The sequence below is a fragment of the Ostreococcus lucimarinus genome, chromosome 1, assembly GCF_000092065.1.
Source record: "Ostreococcus lucimarinus CCE9901 chromosome 1, complete sequence".
Taxonomy (NCBI): Eukaryota; Viridiplantae; Chlorophyta; class Mamiellophyceae; order Mamiellales; family Bathycoccaceae; genus Ostreococcus; species Ostreococcus sp. 'lucimarinus'.
Window position 1 is genome coordinate 515,419 of NC_009355.1, and position 16,943 is coordinate 532,361.

At 54.1% G+C, this 16,943-nt stretch overlaps 9 protein-coding genes across 9 annotated transcripts; 6 read left to right on the forward strand and 3 right to left on the reverse strand.

Annotated features, from left to right (window-relative positions):
- Nucleotides 1-301: 301 nt before the first annotated feature.
- On the forward strand, nucleotides 302-4,387 carry OSTLU_13773 (predicted protein; the record flags this gene model as incomplete). Its single annotated transcript, XM_001415483.1, has 1 exon — nucleotides 302-4,387. One exon carries the CDS (start codon nucleotides 302-304, stop codon nucleotides 4,385-4,387), a length of 4,086 nt encoding a protein of 1,361 aa, XP_001415520.1.
- Nucleotides 4,388-4,734: 347 nt separating this feature from the next.
- On the forward strand, nucleotides 4,735-5,904 carry OSTLU_28914 (predicted protein; the record flags this gene model as incomplete). The annotated part of the gene is made up of 1 exon (XM_001415484.1): nucleotides 4,735-5,904. The coding sequence occupies one exon, from the start codon at nucleotides 4,735-4,737 to the stop codon at nucleotides 5,902-5,904; it is 1,170 nt and encodes a 389-aa protein (XP_001415521.1).
- Nucleotides 5,905-6,276: 372 nt separating this feature from the next.
- On the forward strand, nucleotides 6,277-7,797 carry OSTLU_28915 (predicted protein; the record flags this gene model as incomplete). Its single annotated transcript, XM_001415485.1, has 1 exon — nucleotides 6,277-7,797. The coding sequence occupies one exon, from the start codon at nucleotides 6,277-6,279 to the stop codon at nucleotides 7,795-7,797; it is 1,521 nt and encodes a 506-aa protein (XP_001415522.1).
- A 624-nt stretch (nucleotides 7,798-8,421) lies between these two features.
- On the reverse strand, nucleotides 8,422-8,682 carry OSTLU_10572 (predicted protein; the record flags this gene model as incomplete). The annotated part of the gene is made up of 1 exon (XM_001415813.1): nucleotides 8,422-8,682. A coding segment is annotated over one exon (261 nt), but the record flags the coding sequence as incomplete, so codon positions are not given.
- A 252-nt stretch (nucleotides 8,683-8,934) lies between these two features.
- Nucleotides 8,935-9,987, reverse strand: OSTLU_28918 (predicted protein; the record flags this gene model as incomplete). The annotated part of the gene is made up of 2 exons (XM_001415814.1): nucleotides 8,935-9,782; nucleotides 9,973-9,987. The coding sequence occupies 2 exons, from the start codon at nucleotides 9,985-9,987 to the stop codon at nucleotides 9,000-9,002; spliced, it is 798 nt and encodes a 265-aa protein (XP_001415851.1). The 3' UTR covers nucleotides 8,935-8,999.
- Nucleotides 9,988-10,066: 79 nt separating this feature from the next.
- On the reverse strand, nucleotides 10,067-11,944 carry OSTLU_28919 (predicted protein; the record flags this gene model as incomplete). The annotated part of the gene is made up of 1 exon (XM_001415815.1): nucleotides 10,067-11,944. The coding sequence occupies one exon, from the start codon at nucleotides 11,942-11,944 to the stop codon at nucleotides 10,067-10,069; it is 1,878 nt and encodes a 625-aa protein (XP_001415852.1).
- Nucleotides 11,945-12,566: 622 nt separating this feature from the next.
- OSTLU_28920 (predicted protein) lies at nucleotides 12,567-14,370 on the forward strand (the record flags this gene model as incomplete). Its single annotated transcript, XM_001415486.1, has 1 exon — nucleotides 12,567-14,370. The coding sequence occupies exon 1, from the start codon at nucleotides 12,607-12,609 to the stop codon at nucleotides 14,368-14,370; it is 1,764 nt and encodes a 587-aa protein (XP_001415523.1). The 5' UTR covers nucleotides 12,567-12,606.
- A 174-nt stretch (nucleotides 14,371-14,544) lies between these two features.
- OSTLU_40166 (predicted protein) lies at nucleotides 14,545-15,798 on the forward strand (the record flags this gene model as incomplete). Its single annotated transcript, XM_001415487.1, has 2 exons — nucleotides 14,545-14,942; nucleotides 14,991-15,798. 2 exons carry the CDS (start codon nucleotides 14,545-14,547, stop codon nucleotides 15,796-15,798), a joined length of 1,206 nt encoding a protein of 401 aa, XP_001415524.1.
- Nucleotides 15,799-16,242: 444 nt separating this feature from the next.
- OSTLU_7734 (predicted protein) lies at nucleotides 16,243-16,884 on the forward strand (the record flags this gene model as incomplete). The annotated part of the gene is made up of 2 exons (XM_001415488.2): nucleotides 16,243-16,371; nucleotides 16,411-16,884. Coding segments are annotated over 2 exons (603 nt in total), but the record flags the coding sequence as incomplete, so codon positions are not given.
- Nucleotides 16,885-16,943: the final 59 nt, after the last annotated feature.

Consider the following 16,943-nt stretch of genomic DNA (forward strand, 5'->3'; position numbering starts at 1 on the left):
AGAGAACGTGCGGTGGTTGGTGGAACAGAGTGGGTTAGACTGGGCCACTCTGGAGCAACTGAATCCAGACATGGATTTGACGACGACGTTTCCGGGAGATAGAATTGTTATCCGTGGACCACCGAGTTTAAAGCCGAACGATCGTGTGGTTGCAGCAGTGGTGGCACAACCGACGTCTTCCGTCGTGGTGACGCCAAGATTATCGACGTGGAGCTCACCCGTCGCATTAGCGGGTGTGCTCATCGTGGGTATCGTCACCGGCGCAGCTTTCGCGGGGAAAAGGCGGCTATCCACGGTCATCATGGCGCTCACGGGGAACGCGGACCCACAACTCGAGGCAAAAGACAACGAAATTGACGCTCTCAGAGCCCACCTGGATGTCGCGGAACGTGATCTCACGGACATGCGAGAGAAGTGGCTGAGGAACGAACAGTCGCTGGAAAACTTGCAACAGCTCCTGGAAAGTGCGTCGCGAGCCGACGCATCTTTGAGAGACCAAATCAGCGTGCTGAAAGAGTCCCTAGACTCAAGAAATAACGATGTCAAACGTCTCGAAAGCTCGAACGCTGAAGCCAATGAGCTTGCGGAGCAGTACAAAACCAAGCTTAAGAACGCTCAAGGTGAAGTTGACGCGCTGCGGGAAACTGAGAGAAACAGTGCGTCTCAACTTGCCCAAGTCACGCAGATGACAACGCAGTACGAAGGCGATATTTTGAGTTATAAAAGTAAATTATTGGACATCGAGGCGGAGCTGATGGCTCTCAGAGAGCTCAACGACGGTTATTCTGATGAAGCAAATACCTCAAAAGAAAAGTACAAAGAGACACTGAGCGAAATTGCCAAAGTGACAGAGTTGAATGACAAGCTCGAGGCAGAGCTTTCAAAAACGAACGAACAGGTGATAAATCATCTAAACCAGCTAGCCATTCATAAGCACGACATGGAAAAGCTGGAATTAGAACTCGCGGCTTCTCGCAACGATCTGTCAGAGTTGACGGTTGATTTTGAAAGCGCGAATACAAAATTGAGTTCACTTACGTCTGAACTGGAAGATAGCCGATCAGAGGCACTCGCATACTCGAATGAGCTTCAAACTGTGAAAACCGACCTCGAGATTTCGATGGACGAACTCGAAACACTCAGAAAAAGTCTTAAAGCTTCGCAAGATCACGTTTCAGAATATGAGATCAATCTCTCGGGTTACAAAACAAAGCTCGAAATGGTTCAATCGTCGCTTGAGATATCTCGTAATGAAGCCACAAGCTATCATGATGATCTTACTTTAAATAAACGTGAACTTGAGGAGGTGCGCGATGGACTTGAGCAGATAACGAGCGAGCTACGAGCTTCAAAGACTGAAAATTCCAGCTTATCTGATGAACTCGACTGCTTAAAAAGCGAGCTTGAAATGCTTCAATCACAACTTGCTACTGCGAATGACGAGTCCTCAACACTCTCGATCGATCTTGCAGGGATTAAAAGTAAGCTCGAAATGGCTGAAAAAGCTCTGGAAGAGTCTCGCAATCAGGCATCTGGGTATAAGGGCGAGCTGGAAGTAGCACGTAATGAGGCTGTACAATTGTCTAGCGAGCTCATGGGCTTGAAAGTTAAGGTAGACGAGTTGGAGGTAGCGCTCAATGAAACCAGCGGAGAGTCGTCGACTCTTTCCATCGACCTCGCTGGTTTCAAGAGCAAGCTAGCAATGGTCGAGGAAGCTCTCGAGCAAGCGCGCACGCAGTCCTCTGAGTATGAAGGCGAGCTCGCTCGCGCTCGCGAGGCGCTCGAGAATGAGGCAAACGAGAAGAGATCCATGGAAGAGAAGTTTTCGAAGATGTGCGAGGAGCTATCTCAGCAGGGCATGCAAGCGTCGGAGGAAGGGGGACGCCTAGAGCGCGAGCTCGCTTACACTCGCGAGGCGCTCGAGAATGAGGCAAACGAGAAGAGATCCATGGAGGAGAAGTTTTCAAAGACGTGCGAAGAGTTATCTCAGCAGGGCATGCAGGCGTCGCAGGAAGTTGATCGCCTGCAAGGTGAGTTGCAAAAGTCTAGAACCGCACTTGATAAAGCTAACGGCGAATCTTCACTTCTTTCCATTGACCTCGCTGGTTTCAAGAGCAAGCTAGCAATGGTCGAGGAAGCTCTCGAGCAAGCGCGCATGCAGTCCTCTGAGTATGAAGGCGAGCTCGCTCGCGCTCGCGAGGCGCTCGAGAATGAGGCAAACGAGAAGAGATCCATGGAAGAGAAGTTTTCGAAGATGTGCGAGGAGCTATCTCAGCAGGGCATGCAAGCGTCGGAGGAAGTTGATCGCCTGCAAGGTGAGTTGCAGGCGGCGCAAGCGGCGCTCGATAGCGCGTCGGGCGAGTCGTCGACTCTTTCCATCGACCTCACTGGTTTCAAGAGCAAGCTAGCAATGGTCGAGGAAGCTCTCGAGCAAGCGCGCACGCAGTCCTCTGAGTATGAAGGCGAGCTCGCTCGCGCTCGCGAGGCGCTCGAGAATGAGGCAAACGAGAAGAGATCCATGGAAGAGAAGTTTTCGAAGATGTGCGAGGAGCTATCTCAGCAGGGCATGCAAGCGTCGGAGGAAGGGGGACGCCTAGAGCGCGAGCTCGCTCGCGCTCGCGAGGCGCTCGAGAATGAGGCAAACGAGAAGAGATCCATGGAAGAGAAGTTTTCGAAGATGTGCGAGGAGCTATCTCAGCAGGGCATGCAAGCGTCGGAGGAAGTTGATCGCCTGCAAGGTGAGTTGCAGGCGGCGCAAGCGGCGCTCGATAGCGCGGTGCGGGATTCAACGGAGATTCGCATTTCTGCTGATGGCTACAAGATGAATCTTGAAGCAGCGCAATGCGAGCTTGATGCGTTACGATCGCAAAGCGGTGACACGTCATCAGACCTTACAGAATATAAGAACAAGGTTGAATCATTGCAGTCCGAGCTTTTGTCTGCCCGTGAGGACTCTATGAAAACAGCAGAGGCTTTATCGCGAGAACAAATCAAATTTCAAGGCATGGAGGAAAAGTTGGCAAATATCGTAGCATCGAGCGGGGCAGACAACGTTGAGATTGAAACTTATAAATCACGGCTTGCGAGCAGTGAATTAGAACTCGAAACTCTTAGGGTGAAAGCAGCGGTAAATGCTGAAGAAGCAGAAAAGTATCAAGTAAATCTCATCGACGCCCGTGAGGAAGTTGCAAGATTAGCCGATGAAATTGGCGAGTGGAAGAGCAAAGCAGATTCTCTCGAACACCAACTCGGTCAAGTTCAGATGGAGCACCCCGACAAAGATGAAGATGCAGAAAAAAATCGTCAGCTTGAGGACGAGTTAGAACTCTTAAAAGAAAAAGTCTCAGCGTCATCGGCTGAAATAGAGTCATACATGGGTAAGTTGGAGCACGCGGAATCTGAACTTTCAGTGATGCGAGCTGAGATTGAAGGAGGAAAACACGAAAGATCCGAACAAAACCAGGAAGTGATCGCGCGCATGCAAATTGAAGTTAGTGCAGCAAATGAGCGAGCTGATCGCTATAAGCAGCGTTTGCTTGAGCTCGAGGAAAATATGCAGCTCAAGTTAGAATCCCTTGAGTCGATTGCTGAATTTTCTGAAACAGAGGAAGTGCGATTGCTGCAGGAACAAATTTCGAGGCTTGAGTCAGAAAACGCCGAGGCGAACTCAATGCTGAAAAACATGGAACAGGATATAGCGAAAATGCGTGTCTCTTCTATCGAGCCTTCTCAGTCTCCAATGTGGCTGATCGAGGAAGAGCGGCGTGACATGGAATTATCTATGCTTGAAGCGAGACAAGCAGCACAGCTCTCATTGGCACAAGTGTCGCAGGCGGTAACCAAAATGAGACAACAAGCGCGAGGCGAGCTGGTTTCGCATGCCATCTCTTGCGAGTTCAAAGTACGCAAAGATGTTGGCGAACATCAATTCCTTTGTTTGGTAGGAAGTTGGCACGAGTGGGATGTACAGACAGCTGATTACATGCAGCGCGGCGCTGATGGTACCTGGCAAGTTGCCATCACGCTCTTTGCAGATGAGGCGTACGAATATAAATACTGTGTTTGCGAGGTAAATGAGCACGGTCAGCGTGTTCCAATAGAGTGGCAAGTAGGCCACAATCACGGCTTTGCCTTCGATTCAAATCTAATCGTCAATCAGAACATGAAGGCCAAGGCGCAGATCCGAGATAAATTTCTCGCGGATCCAGCGCATACCCCAATAATCTTATTTGGGCCAAATGGTGAAAAGTTTGAGACGGGTAGTACGGCGCTGCTCCACAACTTCTCGAATCACATCGCTGAAAGTGGATTTGAGAATTTGCGAACGAGTCTTGAGCGTTTAAATGCCATCCTCGCGAAGTCACAGCGTAAAAATCTTGAGGCGTAGATCAGTAGCAAAATGTTGGGGCGAGATTCCTTCAGGCATAGATTCCTTCAGGCTTAGACACGAAGTAGTTCTTCCTTAACAAATTCAATTTCAAAACAAACTATAAATTTTATTTACTGAGCGGCTGCACATGTACTAAGTAATGTCGTTTAATATTCTCCTGGCGATGCGACGAGTATCCCACCTTGCGTCAAGTCTGCCCATTTCAAACACTTCACTGCACGGCGTGTCGCTACGCTTGCGGCGCGCGCGCTACGACTCTGAATTGACGCAACGTCCAGGTCGCACGCATTAGCCGAACGCGCTCCACGCGTCGTCGTGCACAGTCAAATACGCTCGACGGCGAGATGATCGACGCCGCGGTGGGTGTTGGCGGCAACGTTGTCGAGTCCGAGGCTCTGTTGGAGCCTGCGAGTGGGTCGGGACGCGATCGTCGTCTCGCACGCAAAGCATTACAATGGTCCGGCGCGATGCTGACGTTTGCGTCGTTCATCGCGCTCGGCGTCGTTGCAAAGCGGCGCTGGGTTGGCGTTGAGCGCGCGAGCGCGGCGGCGTTGGGAGACACGCCTGGAACAGTGCGCGTGGAATCGTTCGACACCGCGGCTTGTCAGTGGCGTCTTGATCGTGCGCTTGACGAGAATATTCGGTGTAATCCGGCTGGCACAGACGTCGTGGTAGTGCCCAAACTCAAAGCGGTGTACGTGGATGTGACGAAGGCGGCGAGTGAAAGTATACGAAGTCGTCTATTAGATGTCTACAACTCAAGCTGGACAAATGAAGAATACGCCATGGACGAAGGGAACAACATCGTTCGTTCGACTACTTCTTCGTTGTCGGATGAATTGTTGGATTCATACAAATTCTTCACGTTTGTACGAAATCCAAGTGAGCGTTTCGTCTCTGGCTATCAGCAGGCTTTCTGTCGCTCTTTGTGTCAGGGATGCATGCATGGAAAGACACCCACCCGGCCTCCGACGATTGAGCAGACGATCGATTTGATAGAAATCATGCGCGGTAGGGCGAAGCATGACGACAGCTTTTGCTCGAATCGTCTGGGGGCGCCGCAAGACCAGAGCTTTTTGAACAATCCTTGGTTGGATGAGCACTTACAATCAACCGTATCGAGGCTCAGTGGTGTAACTCGACGTGGCTCGCGCGTACCAATGCACTTTATAGGTCGAACTGAGTCGTTGGACGAAGATTGGAACCGTCTTATGGATGAGCTCGGCGTCGAACCAAGTCACCCTGTTCGTGCTCCGCTCAAGCACGTCGAGCACGAGTGCGCGATCTCCGAGCGCGAAAGACATTTGAAAGCCCAACGTGACGTATTCTTCTCTCACATAGTCCGTGGTGAACGAGCTCCAGAATCAGGCGAGCTTTATGAACCAGTGGAAGTCATTTACTCACGCGACAGAGCCGAGGTACACATCCCGAAGCCGAGTACCGCAAACGGTGGTGCGTACTTTGATAGATTCAAAACGCTCTACGAGGACGATTACCGATGCCTCGATTATTAGCCATTTAGCCAACACTTACCATTAGCGTTCATCATTAGCTAGCTCGATGAATTAGACTCCTTCAACTTTCAACTTTCAACCACGCCCGATGTCCCCCACAACGCTTCAGACGCCGCCGCGTAGTTCGGCCGATCCCACCGCGGCGTCATGGAGCTTGCATCGCGCGACACCGCGCGATCGACACTGACGCGCGCGTTACCATTCGACGTATTCGACGCCGACACCGACGCACCGTCGTGCAGCGACACCGACGCCACGAACGGCTTGGCTGCGACGAACAAACCGTTGAATCGCAGCGACGAAGACGCCGTCGTTGAGCTTCGGGCGATCGATGCAGCGCTCCGTGCGGCGCTGCACCGCGCACCACGAACGATGAATGAAGTTGTGACGAAAGGGGCGACGCTGGATCTGTGTGCGGACCTCATAGAGCGCGAGGATGAGGCGATGCGCGCGGCGGGAGCAGGACGTCGTCGAGCGACAAGCTCGAGCGAAACCGAACGCGAGGAAGACGTGCCATGGGGCACACCGACGAAGGCGGCGGTGGAACGATTTGCAGAAGAGCTGGAGGTGGTTCTCAAAGAGAAGGAGAACGCGGTGATTGGACTTGAGAAGACTTTGGCATCGAAGCGCGAAGCGACGCTTGCATTTGAGCAGCAAAGAGCGCGGGCAGCGCAGAGCGAAAAAGCGCTGCACTTCGCCGAAGGCGAGATTGTGAGACTATCGAAGAAGGTGAATGAGCTCTCCAAAGTTTTGGAAGGCTCGAGGGCAGAGTCCGCCCAACGTTGGGAAAAATTAAAGAAGGTAGAGAAGCGACTTGCGGAGGCGCAAGCCAAGGACGAGGAAAATCTGCGTGCGCTTGCGATGCTTCGAAAAGATTTGCAAACTGAGCGTCAAATGAACAAGTCAAAAGAAGCCGAGATATCTCGACTGCGCGATGCGTTCCGAGATGTCAGCAACGGTAAAAAGATTGAAAACGTGGGTGATGAGCAGAATTTGAAGCGAATTCAAGACCTGGAAGAAAAGATTGTTCAGTTGGCTGTTTCCGTATCAAAGCAGTCTTCTGCATCTTCAGTACCACGACGTTCGAACGAGCGCGAGTTGAATTTGTTAGTCCACGAGCTCGCTAAAGAAGAGTTGAAATCCAGAGCTCGAGCGGACGCCGCTGAGCAACTCGTTACTACGATGCGAGCAGAGTTAGATTCAAAGACGGTCGAAGTTATCACGCTGCGTCAGCACATCAATACTCTTGATCAAAAACATCCCGTTAGAACCATCTCACGCGGGTCCTTAGACTCACCGCGATCGGTGTCAGTTTCTCTAGAAGAGATTGATCAGAACCTTCAACGAAGTTGCGATCGCGCCGAACAGCTTTGCCAACGTCTTTCAACGGTGATGTCTTCTGGTGGAGCATCAACGGGTGGATATTCTCAGAGAATGATGGAAACCCCTCTTAGTGTGTCGAGCGATCGTTCAGAGGACAAGATTCGCGAGCTTCAAGAAGCGCTTGATGATCAATCTCAGCGTCGAGACGAGGCTGAGAAACTGGCAGCCAAGGCGGCGAGTGATGCATCAGCCTTGCGAGATTTGATCACCGCAGAACGCATAGCATCTGCTGCTGCAATGATGGCTGAGTCGAGGGGCTTGACAGGAGCGTATGTCGCGCGAGGAAATACGCACAATATGTCTCCATCAACTTCTGATGTCACATCGACACCGAGCCGTAGTCCTCGACCGTTTCAACACACACCACGAACGACGTCGTCGATCTTCGGAGGTGCTCCCGTAGGCCTTTCAAAAGAGTTGGAAGAAGCGCGGCGCACCGCTAATAAAGAGCGTAAGCGCGCGGAAGTGGCCGAGGAGACAATATCTCGATGGAGCCGTCTCGCAGATTAGAGTAGCTGAATAGAATTCAATTTGTATATCAACACGCTAGCTTAGTCCATCGCACTTTGCCAAACTTGACGAGTTTAATCACCAACTCACTTACTTCGTCTTCCTTGACGAAGCACTCACACTGCTCTGGAAGGATGGTTAGCGGGAGCTCGGCGACGGCGAAGCGATACGATCTTGCTGTCGCAGCAAGCTCGATGGAGAAACTTTGCGATCCGAATTTGCGATCAACTATTCTAAATGACGAACTTTCCTTTGGTAGTTGAACAAACACGTGCGCAAAACGCTCGTCGTCGTACCAGACGTACTCGTGCAAACTGATGGCGTCCTTTGCTGTGCCCGTTGCACGGATCCGAACGTCTTCACGAGAGACCACCGGTGGTTCAAACGTCCTCCCTTGAATCCTGAGGTGATCTTCCCGTCGTTTACTAATCACTGGCTCCTCCTCGGAATCCGATAAAGACGACGCGAGGGCGTCCCACTTCGCATACATATTGCCTGCGCCTGAAAATGAAGCGACAGGATGGGTGTGCCACTCTCACAACTCCAATCGCGTTAGTAAGAGTCATATGCCAAGACATCTTCATAGTCATACGGGTTCCCACTCATCGACAGCTTTTCCGTCGTTCCTCGTCCCTTGAAAGCCTTTAACTTGAGAGGCAGCGGTTGGGACGCGCCGACTGTGAGTTCCAATCGAGCATCGTTCTCTCCCGGCTGCAACTCTTTGATGCTGCCAATTCTACCAGAGTTCAACACGTCGTCATTTGCCTGGTCTTTCACCGATCCGAACACATCGGCGTTGTACACGACATCCTTCGTTGGGTTAAGCGCTTTGAAACTCAACAGAATACACTTCGCCTTGTATGTCCCTGATCCGGGAACGCCTCCCGCCATCCCGCATGACGATTGTTCAATCGTACTCGCATCGATCGCGATCTCCACCGGTTTGGCTTGCACCAAACTCGCACCGAGCATCGTCGCGAGCGCGGTCGCGGCGGCGATCGACTTGGCGGAGTTGGACACGCGTCCATAGGATATGGCGTCAACTTTGACGCATCGCGACGTCACGCGAGCGCTGTTGGCGCGGGTGGGAGTCCTAAAGAGGCTCACGCGTGCGTGCGTGGAGACACACGAGTTCGTCATCGTCTCGCGCGCGAACGTTTGAAGTTTTGGCTGTTCGGTGGTTTGCTACAAGAAATGCTGCACTAGTTCGAGGGAACGGCTTCGGGTTCGACGGTGGGCGCGGAAGCGTCTTGGACTTGCGTAAGATCGACATTGACTTCAGGTTCGCCCACCTTGGCCGTCGCCTTTGCCTCCGCCGTGACCGCCTTCACCTTGTTCGTCGCCTGACTCAAGCCTTCGCCGATGGTCGTCGTGGCGCTACTTATCACCTTGCTCTCCATCGCCTTGTTCATCGCCATGCCAGCAGCGTCTCGTCCGATCCCCACCACAGCGTTCGTCGTCGCAGTTATCTTCAGCGACTTGTCAATCTCTGCGACCTGCGCCGACGCGGTGGTTGACAGTTTCTTGACGCCCGTCGACAAACCAGCCTTTTCATCAAATTTCTTCATGCTGGACGATATTTGTAATTTCTCATCCATAGCCTTGATATTTTCTTTCGTCTTAGCCGTGATTTGATTTCTCTCGTCGAAATCCTTCACCGCCGCCATGGCTTGCTTGCCAGCGAGAAGCGTCTTGCCTAAAAATCCAGCGAACTTGGATTCAAAGCTGTTCAGCGTCGTGCCCTCGTTCGCGACGTCGTCCGAAACCGGGTACGCGCACTCCGCGATGTTCAACGGATGATTGAGTAACAAACATCCGTTTAATAGCACCGCCGCGCTCACCGCCTCCTTGTGCGTGAACTCGATCACGGCTTTGCGTCCGCTCTTCGTGGCGACGTTGAAGATGCGCACGCGCTCAATCTCCCCTGCCGTGCTGAAGAATTCCCTCAAATTAGACTCTTCCGCGCTTGGAGCGACGTTTGTGACCTGTGTGATGCACGATCGAGCGTGTGCGCGTCAGTAATCACGCGCGAGGCGAGAGATCTCGAACGAAATCTTATTTCAACGTGCCCAGTCGGAGAGGCGAGAATCGTGCCGTTGGGAGCGAAACTGCGCGTACGGCGCGTGACGATCGCGAGCAAAGACGCCGCGCATCGCGTTTCGTCCGCTGACGCACCGTAATGGCTGACATAGTGTCGATGACTTGCGTCGGGTTGTGTTGAGATGTTACAGTGAGTGACAGGTGGTGTGGCTGGGTGAGTGCTCCATAACTAATCGTCCCGGGAGGACGTACCGCTTAGGGCGGCAGCTTTTAGAGTCTCTATATCTATGGGTATTGCGCTCGTTGACGAAGAAGCGCCGGTGAGCTCGTCGAGGACTTGCGTGATAGCGGCTTTGACAACGGTGCGGCGTTCAGGTTCAAGGCCTTCGCAGGCCTCGAGCGCAGCGCCAAGAGAGCGACCTGTGATGGCGACGACTTTACCTCGAGTCTGCGCCACTAATAAAGGAACGACAATCAACAAAGCTTTTGAGATGTCTGTCGCGGCGCGAAGCTGCTCTTCGAGGCCTTTCTTGTGCACGTGCAGCATCGAGCGTTCCGTTTTTTTATTCGGCGCCGGAAGGCGGACTCCAAATAATTCGCAAAGTCTTCCTAGGGAATCCATGACGTCCATGGGTGATTTCTCACGACGGATTGCGTCGATTAAGTCGCGACCTAAAGCTTTCGCTTTGTTGCCATCCGAAAAACTTTCCACGATGAATGCACGAAGCTTTTCTGTCAAAGGCGCTGCGCTATCGCCCTCATCGAAACTCTTTTCGGCTTTCGATCGTAAAAATGCGTCCGCACATGGCACGGCGTATCTTCTGCATGTGTATGTCATGGCGTGTGAGTCGTGCGACAACACCTCTGCGGTTCCCTTGGAGCATAACAATGCCGTCGGGTACGACGCCAGGAATATCTTCTTTGCCGCGTCGCAAGACATTCTGAGCTTATCGCCGTGACTCGCTATCGCGAATGAAATGCGTTCTTTAAATGCCAATACTGCCGCAACTTTATGCACTCGCACCAGTTCTTGAATCAAGTCGGCTTCCACGCCCGGAACGGCGCGTTTGACGGCTGCGATGACGTCTGAATCTCCGACCGAATTTGCCACGAGGAATTCACGCAGCGTGGCAACATCCTTCTTCTCGTTCTCGCGTATGGCTTTTTCAGCAGCCAATTCCCCGAAGCGTTTAATCGCATCTGTGCACTTTTTGATGAAGGATTTCGTAACCACGTACTCCCTGCCAAACTCGACATGCTTCTGCAACACACTCGTCTGGGCGAGCGTCTCGGCACAACTTGTCAAGCCTTCCGGTAAGACGTCCGGCGTGTAACAATAGCCATCTTCGTCGAGCGCTTCTGAGACGGCAGTTTCGAACTGATCTAGAACTCTTTTAGCGACGAAACACGCCGGCGATCCGAACTCCAAGTGTGACTCGTCCGCTTCTGAGAGAATTTTCTTTGCTTGCTTTGCATCAAAACCGACGCGTGCCGCGGCGTCGACGCTCACAACGCCCATTTGTGCAAACATCTCCAAAAGCTTCTTGCGCTGACGATCCAAGTGCGCCGCTGGGTACCAAACGCCTCCAGACATCTCACCACTGAGTCTCACCGCTTTCGACTTGATAACTTCGCTCAATACGCTTCCCACAAGCTGCGCTCTGGCCTCCTCGCCGAGCGCCTCGCGGAGCAGAGCGTCGCGAGAAGTTGGCACCGCACACGCCATCAAAGTCTCACGCACGCGCGATGTGAGTTTCGCGACGTACTCGGAGGTGTAAACTAAACTTCCGTCCATCTTAACGTCCGACGCGCCGACGACGCGTTCGCGCAAAACTTTCACCACCAAGTCGGCACCGAGCGAAAACTTACGCGCGACGTCCGAAACAGTCGCCGTTCCGTTTTCGCGCAAAATCTCCTGCGTCTCCCTCGCGACGTCGTCAAAGTATCCATCCGTCATGAGTTCCCCCTCCAAGAACCGCGCGCCGCTCGACGCGTTTTCTCGAGCCAAAGCCTTGGCCGCGCGTTCGCACGTCGACGCGTCCACCCCGAGCGCCGTCGACAACGCCACCACTCCAACGCGCCCTCCGCATCGCTCCACCTCTCGCATCACCTCTTCCCGCACCCTCTCCGTCGTCACGTACGCCTTCCCATCACCCGCGCGCGTCAAAGATTCGTTCGCCACGACCCCCAGCTCGCGCATCTTCGCGACGAGCGCGACGGCGTGCGCGTCTCGCCACGCGAACGCCGCGCGTCCCCCCTGTGCGTCCCTCGCGCGAGATTCCTCGACATCTCCCATCACGCGCGACGCGCGCGCGACGTCGCGCGCCCCGCAATCGCCCCATCGCCGGGCGCCGGTCGCCGTCGCGATCGCGCCCGTTCGTCTTCTTTTTTCTCGAACGCGCGCGAAAACGCGTAAAAAAACGCCGATTCCCGTCGCGCGCCTTTCGGATTTCGCGACGACGGTTCGCGACTCAAATGCGACCCCCTCCCCGCGCGGGGTCCGCGATCGCGCGCGACGCGGCCCTTTCGCGCGCGTGCCGCGACGCCGCTGATGGGGGCTGGCGTCGCGGGAGAACACCGCGCGCGGTGGTGCGCGTCGTCGGCGCGCGCGGATCGCCCGTCGAGCGCGCGCGCGGTCGTCTCTTGCGTCGCGTCGCGCGTCGCGCGTATTTCGCGTCGCGACGCGCGCGCGGGCGACGCGCGATCGCGGCGACGATCGAGCGATCGTCGCGAATTCGCGCGCGAAAACTTTGCGCGATCGCGCGCGCGATGGTGACGCCGGTGACGGGGCAAACGGCGCGTGCGGTGGATGAGAGCGAGGAGAACGAGGTCGTTGACGCCGCGCGCGGTGATGCGCGCGAACGCGCGGCGGCGTTTCGACGAGACGTCGAGATGCGATGCGACGCCGTGCGACGGGACGCGGAAGCCGCGAGCGCGGAGCAGGAGGAGTTGCGAGCGAAATTGGCGACGACGACCACGGAGAACGCGAGTGTGAGAGAGAGCGAGACGGACACGAAGATTTTGAAGACACCACCGGCGACGCCGAGCGATTGCGTGCATCTTTCGTTGAATGCGTGCGATTTCAACGTGAGCGCAGACGCGGAGGAGCTCGTCAAGGCGTTGTTGAAGAGTCAACGCGAACGGGAGAGTTTCGTCGAAGTGGCGCAGGAGACGGGCGCGGCGCGCTCGAAGGGATCTTCGAATAGAAGTGGGCACTCAACTCCGGACGATATCAACTATGGATTTCACAAAGCGCAGTTGCGCGATGAGTTGGAGAAGATTCGGCGTCAAGTGCTCGAGGAGACGCTCACGCTCGAAGGGCTTCGTCGGGAAACGGCTGAGTTACGAACGACGCGCGCGGCGACGTCGAGCGATGAGGCCGTGGTGAAAGACAAGCTCACCAAGACTCGCACGCAGTTGACGCTCCTCGAAAACGAGCAAGCGCAATTGACGGAGGACCTGGAGTACCAGCACAAGAGTTCCGCGGCGGTGCGCAAGGCGTGTCAGGATGAAGAGCACAGGTTGAGAAAACAGATTGATGAACTGAGGAAAGAGGCCGCGGATGAGGAGGAACGCGCGATGCAGTTGAAGTCCGATACTTGTATCACCGTGGAAATTCTCGAAGAGCACGAACAGTACATCGAGAAGGTTAAGGGAAAGTTGGAAGGATTAGAAGCCGAAGTCGAATCAAAGACGAAGCTCTTGAGAGAGCTCGACTGCGATCAAGGTTCGATTGAAGAGGAGTTGGAAGCGTTGCGGACAAAGCTTAAGGAAGAAAGTGAACTAGGTGACAGATTACGGGCGAAAGAAGCGGAAGATAGAGCGAATGCGCAACGCGCGTTGGAAGCCATCAAGACTGAGGCTGAAAAACTTAAAGAGGACAAGCGCAGTTACGAAGCCGACATCGAGCGATCACAAGAGGCACTCGCCGAGGCTGTGCACCTATTGCAAGTTGCAAAGGATACGGCGGAGCAAGAAATGTCATGGACTGCGAACCCGCTTCGAACACCACCACCGTACCGTCAAGTTGGACATTCTTATGTGTATGACAGCGCGCAAAATTCACCGTTGGAAGCCCCGATGCAGGGTGTTCGTTTGTTCGACGACAGCCCGATGATGAAAGTCTCGGCAGAGGACAAAGCGTACCATCGTCTGATGATCATGGAAAAAGCGGCAAAAGATGCCGAAGCTCGCAGAATGGCAGCTGAATCCGGCGCCCACACCGCTGAAGTACGCCTGCGAAGAATGGTTGAATTTGTCAACCGCCTCGGGCCCTCCGCGACGTCTTCACCATCTCGACCACGCTCACCGCAATCGGGAGACTATGCCATCTATCGTCGGGACTCTCCGACGAACTCCGTCATAGATTCTCTCGATTCTCTTCGGTTGCAGCTCGCTTCGGCGGTCAAGCAAAAATCTCGAGCGGGACTTGACAAAGTCTCGCGACGCCGCGAGAGCGCGCCTCGAGAAGAGCTTCACTTTAAGCTCAATCAACTCATAGATGAGATTGGGAAGACACGTAAGCACTACTAGTTGTTGTTAATTTAATTAGCGCGATTAACAAAAGCGACACGGATCGATATGCGTCCTCCGTCGCTGCGAGTCGGTTCGTCGCGAGCGAGCGTCCGCCGCACGGGCTGCCGCACTCGTCCGCGCGCGCGGCAGCCCGTGCGCGAGATGGGCGCGCGTCGAAGGAACGATATGAACATGGCGTTCGTGTGCGCCGTCATCCTTCGCCTCGTCCTCATCGCTTGGAGCGCGTATCAAGACGCAAACTTTGACGTCAAGTATACCGACATTGACTACTTCGTCTACACCGACGCCGCGCGTCATGTCGTCCGCGGCGGATCGCCGTATGAACGAGCAACGTATCGATATCCACCGCTATTGGCCGTCTTACTCGCGCCGAACGTGTTGGTGCACGAAATGTGGGGGAAAGTGTTCTTCAGCACGTTGGACATCGCGGTGGGCGGTTTGATTTTGAAAATCGGTCGGCGACGCGGTATGAACGCGCGAGAGCTCAAATATGCTTTGTGGTGTTGGTTATTTAATCCGTTCACGTGCGCGATAAGCACGAGGGGAAGCTGCGAGGCATTGACGGGAGTGTTGATGCTGTTGACGGTTGAGGCTCTCACCGCGGGCGCAACGACAAGGGCCGCAATCGCGTACGGATTCGTCGTTCACATGAGGCTGTATCCAATCATACACGCATTGATGTTCGTTGCGTTTCTTAATAAGGATTACATGGGCAATCGCGCTTTGTTCGGTAAGCGAGGATCCAAAGCGCTTTCGTGGGTGACGGTAGAAAACGTCAAGTTTGCCGTGGTTTCGTCGGCGACATTTTTCGCGCTAACGGCTGGTTCGTACGCCGTGTATGGCATGGATTACATCGATGAGGCAATTCTGTATCACGCGCAAAGAAAAGACCATCGTCACAACTTCTCACCGGCGTTTTACGGGATATATCTGAGCATTCATCCGACGACGGACGCTCCAGACTTGAACGGTTCAGCAATCGTTCAAACCGCCGATCGGTTGGCTATGAGTCCGTTGCCCATGCTTACAGTCGTTCTATCACTTGGGTTTGCGTTTGCTAGCGACATGCCTTTCGCACTTTTTGTGCAGACACTCGCGTTTGTAGCTTTCAACAAGGTGTGCACGGCGCAATACTTTGTTTGGTGGTTCATGCTCTTGCCACTCGTTTTACCATCGCTGATGCGAAGTGCGAATCGAAAACGTGTGGTGTTCGCCACGCTGATTTGGCTCATCGCCCAGTTACACTGGCTGGCTTGGGCGTACGCCCTCGAATTCAAAGGGGCGCAAGTATTTGAGAGCGTGTGGTTGGCGTCCATCGCGTTCTTCGGCGCAAACATTTGGCTCTTGTTGAACATCATCGCAGCGTATGCGCACGCACCGATATTTTCCAGAGGTCGCTTGCAGAAGTTTTCAAAAGTAGAATAGTTCCTTAGCTCCCGATAGCTCTAGCGTTCTCATGATGATTCAATTCATCACCGTTGCCGAAACCTCAAACGAGGTCATTTCGGGAGAGGCTGACCGCATAATCGTTCGCGCAGCGTCTTCACGAACACTTACGCCATGCTTGCTAGCATCACGACTACACCCCTCATCGTGAGACCGGTGCATCGCCGCGCGCGCGTCGATCGAACGCGCGTCGTCGCCAGAGACGCCTCATCGCTCGCGCCGAAGAAGGTTCACGAACGCACGCAGGAAATCGCGAGTATCGCCGCCAAACCTGCGCCGGTGCCGGTAAAGAAGCCGCTCTTCGCAGATGTGTCTCCGGTGCAAGCCTTTGGCGTGGGCGGCTTCCTCGCGGCGGCGATCATCAAGGGTCACATCGCGGCAAAATCGGGAAGCACACTGCGCAAGACTCGAGCCACGCTGCGCTACTTCGACGCACGAGGCGCGGCGGAGGTCATTCGCACGATTTTTGCCGCGGCAAACGTCGATTACGAGGATTATAGATACACCTTCTCTATGGATGGGCCGAAGCCGCAGATCTGTGAGCAGCACGGGGTCGATAAGGAGGCGGGGATGTTCGATGCGAATCTTAAGCGTCTTCCTGTTCTCGAGGTCCAAGGCGAGATGATCGGGCAGAGCCGCGCGATTGAGCGATTTGTCGCCAAAGATTTGGGACTCATGGGCAAAGGGAAGATAGACGAGGCTAAAATCGATGCGATTTGCGAACATGTGCGAGATCTGCGGGACGCGTATCAAAAAGCACGCGGTAATCCGTTCGCGCCGCCGACGCCTGAAATTGAAGAAGCGATGGCGAAGTGGTACGATGAGACGATGAAGACGTGGATGGGCAAACTTGAATCCGTCGTCGGCGACCAATGGTGCGTCGGAAAAAAGATGTCACTCGCGGATATTGTGCTTTACGTCGCGTTAACGCAGGCCTTCTCCGATGCGGAAAAGGCGGCGGCATCGTATGTCGACTGCCCCAAAGTGTCCGCCATAGTCGACAAGGTAGGCGAAAACGCGGGCATTCAAAAATGGTTAGAAACGCGACCGGAGAACCGATTCTAAGACGTCCAAAAGTTCTCGGAATCTTCGCGCAAAAGAGATTCATATCGAGCGAGACTTAT